At 29.5% G+C, this 9,581-nt stretch overlaps 1 protein-coding gene across 1 annotated transcript; it reads right to left on the bottom strand.

The window, feature by feature from the left end:
* Positions 1–397: 397 nt before the first annotated feature.
* Positions 398–3,001, bottom strand: LOC107471814 (ninja-family protein AFP2). The gene is made up of 4 exons (XM_052253805.1): positions 2,995–3,001; positions 2,778–2,844; positions 2,299–2,596; positions 398–961 (listed from the first exon to the last, which is right to left on the bottom strand). Exons 2-4 carry the CDS (start codon positions 2,781–2,783, stop codon positions 558–560), a joined length of 708 nt encoding a protein of 235 aa, XP_052109765.1. The 5' UTR covers positions 2,784–2,844; positions 2,995–3,001; the 3' UTR covers positions 398–557.
* Positions 3,002–9,581: the final 6,580 nt, after the last annotated feature.

Here is a 9,581-nt window from a genome sequence, read left to right as displayed (position 1 = left end):
TTTGATACAATTTTAATATCTAGCATTTAAATAGACTAACTAAAATTAGGTAACTAAGAATCAAATTTTATTTTGACTTGAATAAACCCATTTCTCAAATTATAATCAACGCAAACTTTCTCTTACCAATGAAATCTTTGCTCACCTTGTCAAACTAGAAAGAGAAAAAAAAATCTTAAATTGTCCACAACTAGGAAAAAAAAATATTTGATAAAGATTTTCTTGCACACCATTTTTCAAACATGAATAAAACAATTGTAAAAAGAACAAGTTTGTATACTTATAATTTGTAGATCCATCTGACATACACCTCTTATTAACATAAGACACATTCCATATCTTTCTTATCTTAGATCCCATTTAATGGCAGAAAAATTTGTATTGAGAAAAGCACTGATTCCATGTAAAAGACAAAACAAGTAGATTCAAAAACAAGTACTGATTCCATGTAAAAGACAAAATAAGTAGATTCAAAAACTAACAAAAGTTTAGTTTTTGTGCTTACTCTTATAGTATATAAAAGAGGTGACTGAGAAAATAAGGAGCATAATTCCTTGTTAGATTGAGTTATTAGAAGAGACAGTGATGTGTTTCATGGGATTGTCTACTTGGTTTCCACCAGCATGCATGACAAACTCTGATGGAGAGAGAAATCTTCCATGGCAGACACACACAATACACACTTGTCCTCTGTTATACTTGTACAGTATCCCTTCTATTCTCTTCCCACTTGGCCCATCTCCTCTTGTACTCACACTTGGAATATGTCTCAGAATCTCCATTGCATCATCATTATTATTTTTGTTATTATCACCTTTGACGCACGATGATTGATTCTTCTTTGCCTTGAGCCTTTTGGCTGAAGAAGACATTTTCTGAAGAGTTGGTTGTTTTGATGATTTTTTGGGATCATATCCTTTAATACCTGATGGTGATGTCTTTATTTTGGAACTAGATTCTCCTACTTTAGTATAAAAAGCAAGAATCTCATCAATGTAAGTAGTGTGTATCATAAGTAAGCAATGAAATAACCGAATAAGGAGATTTGGAGAGAAGAATGGACAAAAGAAAGGAGAGAAACGATTATCGCAAAATTCAATCACAATCGATGTAAACTATCTATTACATGCGTAGTCATATTTATACAGTAAAAAATAAAATATACCATGAAAAATGTTAATGATATTTTCATATTAAAAATTGGTTACCAAATTTATTGTTATTTAATATAATTTGGATGAGTACTTTGTATTTCAATGGTATTATATAGAGATGTTTTAATTGTTAATTTTTTTCCAGACAAAACATGATTTCATCCCATGCATGCTTCTATTCTGACTAATTGGATTAGACCAATTATAATGGTAAGTTGTAACATAGTGTTCGCTATTAGCAAGCTACTAAAATGAGAGAAAGTGTGGTATAAGCAGAAACTTAGATATTATCTTTAGACAAACGGTCATGTTAACATTAACTTTATTTATAACATTAATTTTATATTCAAAATCACAGAAAAATCTTAAATATAATTTTTACCTTATAAAAGCCAATCCCGCTATGTTACCAACATCTGCCAACTCTTATTTATAACTGTGTTTAATGGAAGTGTCTTTGTGGATGTATCTAATAAAAATATCTTTTTTATAGTTGTGTTTAATAGAAGTGTCTTTATAGATATATTTTTTAGATGTCTCTTTATATATGTGTTTAAAATATAATAATTAATCATTGTTGGCAATAAGTTGACACATAATATGTTGGTATCCTATACTTTTCATATAAAAAAATATAGTTGATGTAACTAAAAAAATGTTAAAAGACATCAGAATTTATTATTTTTTACCATTAAGTGTCAATTAAAGTATGTTATTAGTTTACTAAATTAAATTTAAATTGATGACAGGTCAAAAACAACAAACTGTGATGGTCTTCTAACATTTTTCTTCGGAATGATTTATTTTGCTATAATTGTACTCTAACATTTCTCTTCAAAACGATTTACTTCATATAATTGTATCATGTACTATAAATACTCTACAAGATAGGTGAGGTATTACTAAAATGCAGCTTTTAATGCCACGTAATATAAAATTATTAATATATATTAATTTAAGGACAAACTTAATATCTAACTATAAATTGATGTTGTCTATTGTCCTAAACTATGTAGGTATATAACACTTTTTTTTTCTAACTTTAAAGAAATTTCTATTTTTATCTGTAACACAAAATTTAAACTTAACATTAAACAATCAAGAGAAGGAAACAAATAATAAAAAAGCAAGAAAAAAGAGTTACCCTCATGCCTTGAATCCCCATTAGGAGTCGCAAGCAGCTTTTTGACACGGTCAATGACATGAGCTGACGACGGCAAAACACTGGGTGCGGCGGCTCCACGCCTGTTCTGCTCGTGGAGTAGTAATATTTTGGCAGTCATGTGCATGTCCCTACACTTCATCATCACAGCCTCTGATGGCATTGACCAAGACCTCTCCAACCATGGAACAAAGGGATCCTTCTCTTTCCTCTCATTTTCTTCAATATAGATTATTGATGATGTTGATGATGACCTTTTCATCCATTTTTTTTCTTTAATCTAGCCACATGATGACAGTTTTAAAGTTAGGTCAATCTTCTGTTTTTTTTGTTTGTTAATGTGCTACCAAATAATCCCTTTACACAAATAATAGTAATATTAGTAAAAATCAACCTTAGTTAAGTAATTTAATTTAGTTCTTATGTGAAAAAAAAAAAGAAAGAAACATTTGTTAGCTTACCTCCATTGATATCCAAGAGAAAGGTGAAATCCTTGAACAGAACAACGACTTTGAAGATTTTCTTTTTCTGAAAACAACATAGATAAATAAGGGTTATTATTCAAACAAATAATATGATGAGACAAAAATCTTTTGCAACTAAAATTTTGAGAAATGGAAATTGTAGGAATAAGAGAAATTAAATTAAATAAATTGTACAAGGCTTAGAAAGCTCAACTCTGAAGTTTACCTTCGAACGAAGAATTTGAAGATGAAACAAAGAACAACAAAAGTTGAAAAAACAAACAAGCAAAAATACAAGTGCAAGTGGTGTATGAAGAAAATTTGAGTAAGATAAGAAAGAACAGAGTTAGAAAGTTCTCTTTTTCGGTGCATGCAGTTAAAGAACAGCGTAGAATGTTGACAACGCATAGTTAAACTATACACGTGGAGATTAATAGAGAAAGAAGGCTATGACATATATTGATTACGTGCCTCTTTGTCGGGCCGCCACGTAATTGCTCTAACAATATTAATACTGCTGTGTTCATATAAGATTAAATAAGATAAGAGTAATTTACTTATTTAAACTGTATGAATACTAAAACCATCAGACTGTTCTAAAAATAAGATAGTTATAATTTTATTCTTTTTTTTTAATATAAATTGTGGGTGTTAATATTTAGTTTAATTTATGAAATTTTATATTAAATTCAATTTAATTCTTAAAATTTTAATGTACTCAAATTGAATTTTAAGATTTATAATGGTATTTTATATTAATTGTTGAACTAATTTTTATTCACCACATATTAATTTGGTACATTATTTTACTGTGATTTAAATTTGTCCTCAAATTTTATGTGACCAAAATTTATTAGCGCTTTTAAAAGTTTGATTATTTCTATTAAAGTTCTAAATTTTTTAAGTTAAATTTATTATTGTTGTTTTAGTAAGAATGTTGGGAGCAGCCATACAAAAATTAAGGACTAACACAAATTACTATAGTAAATTTTGAAGTCTAAATTGAAATATAGCATAAGTTTTTTTAAAAAATATATAATCTACTAAAGAGCTATATATTGAAATTATGAGATAAAAAATATAAAACCTAAGTTTTTAAATTTTGGCAAATGATATGTATTTAGTCAAGTAATATATTTTTAATATAGTGAAAAAATTAAATTACTAAATAAGTACTTTATGTACAAAATATTCTATATAAATATTTTAAATAAGTAAGTACTCTATATATAAAATTAAATTATTAAGTAAATATTCTATTTTATTATAAATCTTAATTGCGCTCGTACTATTAATGCAGCTATGTTAATGAAAAATTAGTTAAGATGATAAATTTTTAATCTTTTAATTAAATTTGACTTTATTAATATGATAATAAATACAATTTTTGTTAATTACTAATATCTATTTGATCTAACACTGAAGTGAGGACAAATTTGTTTGGTGGATGAGAATATGTTGAAAAAGATCTTCCATTTGCTCTATGGTTACATGTAATTGGCGAGATTCATGTTTTTGATGTGATGGACTTAGTTATTAACTACTCATTTCATATCCATATTCCTATTACACACGTGTTCCCACGATGGATTCTGTTCTTATTCTCATACAATCTATCTTCAATAAGCAAGCAATGAGGACCTGTTCTCATGTTTTGAATATTAATTTTAGTCAATTAATAAATACCGCGCTTTATCTGCTAATGATAACTAAAGTTGCTCCCTATATTACTACTTATCATTTCTTTACACCTATCGCCAAATGTTTAAACTAACACATTAAGAAATTGCAACCGATCAACTAAAATAAAGGGGTCGTTCAAACTTGATATTGATGTAAAACCCATGATAAATAAGAATTTCTGTACAGCCTTAAAAACTTAAAATAGAATAAACTATCCTTTTCGTATTCTTTTTTTTCTTGAGCTGATTTCATCGCCATCGCCATAGGTCAAGGTGGTGTTTGGACTTTGGAGTTCCTAGTTTTATTCAACAGAGGCACAATTTTTCATTTCCCCCTTTTTAAAAAACTATGACACAAATTAAGTCAGAATAGAAAAATTCCATAGTAAAATGAAGGACGCTTACTCGGAGTTTAAAAATGAGGCTCAAGTCCAAAAAAAAAAAAGCTAAGCACACAATGTTAGAGCAAAAGCACGCAGCTAATTACGGTCACAAGCCACAAGCATTTCCTTCCAGATAACCCTTCCTATGAAAAGGTATTAAGGTCTCGTTAATAAAAAATTAATAATGTCACTCCCAAATTGATAACATCACTACTTTTGAATTATACTTAAGATAAAATACTATATTTCTCTCCACTATTTGGATCCCTAATATTTTACTGTTTGTTTATTTCCATGTCATGTATTTAAACATTGGTCAAGTTTTGTTTGTCACTTATATATTTAGTGAACGTGAATGAGTTTTTGTTCTCAAACCAACGTTCAACCAAATTTTGTGTTCAAAATAACAATAATGTTCCGTATTCATGTAATTTTCTTAATCAAGTCAATCAAGTTATTTTTGCTTCACGCATTCGCCACTTTTTAATGTAAACCTCTTTAATATAGAGCTTTTCTTTGTTCTTCATCCTCAACGTAGAGCTTCTCTTCTTTAACATAAAGCTTCTCTTTGTTCTTCTCTGTTCTGGTTTTTTTGTTTTTTTTTTTTCGTTTTCAGATTTTGATCTGCATTGCATTTGAATAGCGTATCAAAACAAAGAATGATTCAAGTGCAAATCAGTTGAATGAAAGCGATTTAGATTATTCTTCTTAATCAAATTAAGTGGACGAGATTTCGATTATTCAATAATTTTGAATTGAATTGAATGGAATGGAATGGAATCGCTAAATCCAATGTTGTTTATAAACACAATTTTCGGTTTATTTGGTATTATACAATGGTTTCATTTTGATAATATTTTCGGTTCATTCTAGACGCAGGTGTTTTTGAATTTGAATTTATATAATGGACAAATTTTAGTTCATTTATTGTTAGACAATGATTTTTTTATGAAAATATTTCGGTTCATTTTTCAACAATTTTGAATTGAATGCAATGGAATGCAATCGAATAAACTGATAATGAATGCAGGACTTTCTAAATTTACAGAATGCACATATTTTGGTTCATTGGTTATTATACAATGGTGTTATTATGACAATATTTCGGTTCATTTTACAGTCCAGGTGTGTTGTTGATGAACAATTTGTCCCAAAGATTGGGATAACTTCCAAGACACTGAAAGAAGCTGGAAAGTTCTACAAAGATTATTCCAAACTTACTAGTTTTTCTACGAAAATAAGGAACACCACTCGGAAGAGAGATGAGATTAAGCATTAACTAATTACATGTAGTAGAGAGGAAAAGTGAAAATCCAAGATATCTCCAACTCTGAAGACAAACCCTTCAGCTGGGTTAAATTGTCCTGCCAGAATTTACGTACACATAATGAAGGATGTTGGTGTTTGGACAATTCATTCACACCCTTACTATCCAGATCAAGCAGAGATGCTTAAACAACACAGGGAGCTAAGCATATTTGTGCGTCGTACCATGAAAACAATGAAGAAGCCAGAATCAGACCGAGTAGAACGTATCAGTCATTTGTAGCAGCAGCGGGCAATCATCGCGAACTAAGTTTTATTGAAAAAAAAATTGAGAAATTGCATTATAAGGGAAGTATGGAATATTTTCGAACAAGATGATGCCAAAGAATTTGGAAAGTACTTATTAAGAATGAAAGAGAATAATCAAAACTTCTTTTTTGAGCTTAACCTTGAAGCTAAACACTCTACCAAAAATGTCATTTATGGATTTCAATTTATCTTGATCACCATTTTTGAGCCGAGATGAGAAGCACACAAAAGAGTGAAATGATGCATACTTTTTTTTAACAAGTTTATCACAGGCAATAGCTCTTTGATTCAATTTGTAAAGCAATATGATAATTGCCTAGGAAGCAGAGAGCAAAGAGAGAGAGAATTTGATACTGTAGATTTTTATACCGTGATACCGTGTGCAACAAAATTACCAATAAAGGCTCAATTTTAGCATGTGTATACTCACAAGAAGTTCAGGAAAGTTCAAACACAATTCAGAGGAAAGGTGAATTGCATCACAAGATCAACGAATTTCACTCTAGGTTTTACAGCATGAAGTTGTAGAGTAAGTTTCTAACTCAATATTTAACAAGTTTGTTGTTACATACGACGCAATATCATGCGAAGTAAAGTGACAGTGCTTGTTGTTTGAGTCAAGGGATATACTATGTCGTCATTCTCTGAATGTCTTAAGTTTTGAACGAGTAGATAAAATGACACCAAAATATATATTGGAACGCTGGAGTAAGAACATAAAGATGAGGCACACACATATCAAGAACAGCCAAGACGAGCCTCTATTAGAGCCGAGAAGCAAGAGATTTGACGATTTGGTATTTCGCTCACGTAATATTTGTGAATTTACGTCAAAATTTGAGGAGTTGACTGGAATTCTGTACCTGGCTTTTTATAATGTCATGGCTGAAATGCAAGAATATCAAGCAAAAAGTAAAGGTAAATGTTCGTTATCTCACGAAGACGCTACGTTGAGTGATGTTAACAACCTTCAAAGCTTCTCACGTGTTAGAACAAGAGGACGTCCCAAGAACATATTAGGATCGAATATGAAAAAAAGATCGCAAATGCAACAAAGAAAAAGAAAAAGCTTACTCTAAGTGGATAACATTGATTTGCTTTTGATTAGGAAAAAATTCATTTGTGCATTTTGCTAATATATGATTTATTTTCTTTTTTGCAGTTGAACCTTTTAGATGGTGGATCAATGATTCAATCAAGCTCCTGCCTTTATAATGTATAGGATATGAATTATCCTGGAGAGTATTATAGAAGTTTCGGTTTTTATTAATATAAATTTCGATTCATGTATGACTAAATTTCGGTTCATTTGGGTGTTAGTCATATAATGAGGGTTAATTTCTGATTTCTATTATGTTTTATTGAATAGTCATTTTTTTATTTTTCATATTAGCTTCTGCAATTGTGTTATGGCAAATAGTTTAGGTGTTTCTGAAATCGAATAGTCATGTATACATTTTTTTCGGTTCATTGCGTGCAATAATTTCAATTCATTTGTGTTTTTGGCGCTCTTGAGGTTTGATAGATACATTGAATTCATTTACTATGAACCTAGATTCATTCAATACATCTCAGAAAATTTTGACAAATAAAAGAAATTAAAGAAAATATTTTTAAATATATACATTAACATTTACAATTCTTTACAAATTAGTGTTAATTACAATTCCTTACATGAGTCAAAGATTGAACCTATAACCTATTTACTTTCTATATCCCCATATGAGAATTCACAAAAAGGGCTTGAGAGGGTAGCGGATGACTTTGGAAGTCTTATCACTTCAGATGCCTCAATGGTTTTGTTTCTCAATTTATTTATCTTGTTTAAGAAAATGGTTAGACCATACTCCCGACTGAAAAAAATCTATTTCTTCCTATAATTCAATTGAAAAAAATTACTTAAACTAAACCCAAATGAAATAAGAAATAAATCAAAATTTGTTAATTTAGAAATTAATTACCTGTTTTTAGTTTTTACATTTATATTTCCTATTTTTTATCTTTGCAAGATCACTTGTTTTCAGCCATTTCATCACATATATCCTGCAATCATAACTAAGAAAAAAATAAAAAATAAAATATGATTAATAAGAGACACAGCATATTAATAATAGCACAATAAAACATATTAATAATAGCACTATAACAAAGAAAGATTTTACTTTATTCGTTGACCGCTGATCGTAACATACGGTGCTTCAATGCCCTCTTCGTTGTCCACCATCAAAGGCTCTGTCCCAGAATAGACCCTCATCTGGGATATTATTAAACCTTGAAAAGAATACAAAAAGTATACTTCAATTCAGTAATAATTGAAGAAAACTAAGTCCACAAACAATGCTCAATCAGGCACAATGAGTGATTAATAATGACTAGAAATAAGAGATAATTTACAACAAAAATATATAAATAAATTACAACAAATTTGTTCAAAGCTATTCTTTCTTCGAGCGTATCTTTTTTCTTGATGGGGTCAAAAGACCTTTTTCTTAACATCAGCAATCCACAATCACCAATGGCCTCCATGTCAAACTAGTGCAAACAGCTGAAATTTGAAAAAAAAAAAGATAAAATATTTCAGTCTAAATGAAAGCAAGCGACAAATTTATTAAAGAAGTTTTAGAAATCACAACTTACAAACGGATGCGATGCCATTTTTTTTGTCCAGCAAAGGCAAGAAGTCCTTAAATTCACTGATCCGGTAGGCCTTCTTAATTTTTGGATCAATGTAGTCGACCTTATGCTTCCCCAATATTAAATTCTACAAAATGAACCTCAGTTAAATCACAAATGAACTAAAATTACATCAGATTTGAACTAGCAGTTAAAAAAGCTCAATCGTCAACAAGAACACATCAAATTCATTTCTGGATTCAAATGAACCTCAAATAAACTAAGGAATAAACCAAAATTACTTTAGATTTGAATAAGTAGTAATAAGGACTCAATTATCAACAAAAATACACCGAATTCATTTCTGCATTCAAATGAACCTCAGTTAAATTACAAATGAACCGAAATTATATCAGATTTGAACTAGCAGTAAAAAAAGATCAATCATTAACAAGAACACATCGAATTAATTTCTAGATTCAAATGAATCTCAAATAAACTAAGGAATGAACCAAAATTACTTCATATTTGAACAAGCAGAAATAAAG

Source organism: Arachis duranensis, chromosome 1 (genome assembly GCF_000817695.3).
Source record: "Arachis duranensis cultivar V14167 chromosome 1, aradu.V14167.gnm2.J7QH, whole genome shotgun sequence".
Lineage (NCBI taxonomy): Eukaryota > Viridiplantae > Streptophyta > Magnoliopsida > Fabales > Fabaceae > Arachis > Arachis duranensis.
This window is presented reverse-complemented; position numbering and strand designations above follow the sequence as displayed.

Excerpts from the sequence above, each read along its gene's own strand:
- LOC107471814 (XM_052253805.1), bottom strand. Across the intron at positions 962-2,298 it reads TGGGGATTCAAGGCATGAGG|GAGAATCTAGTTCCAAAATA; the intron begins GTAACTCTTTTT and ends ATACTAAAGTAG.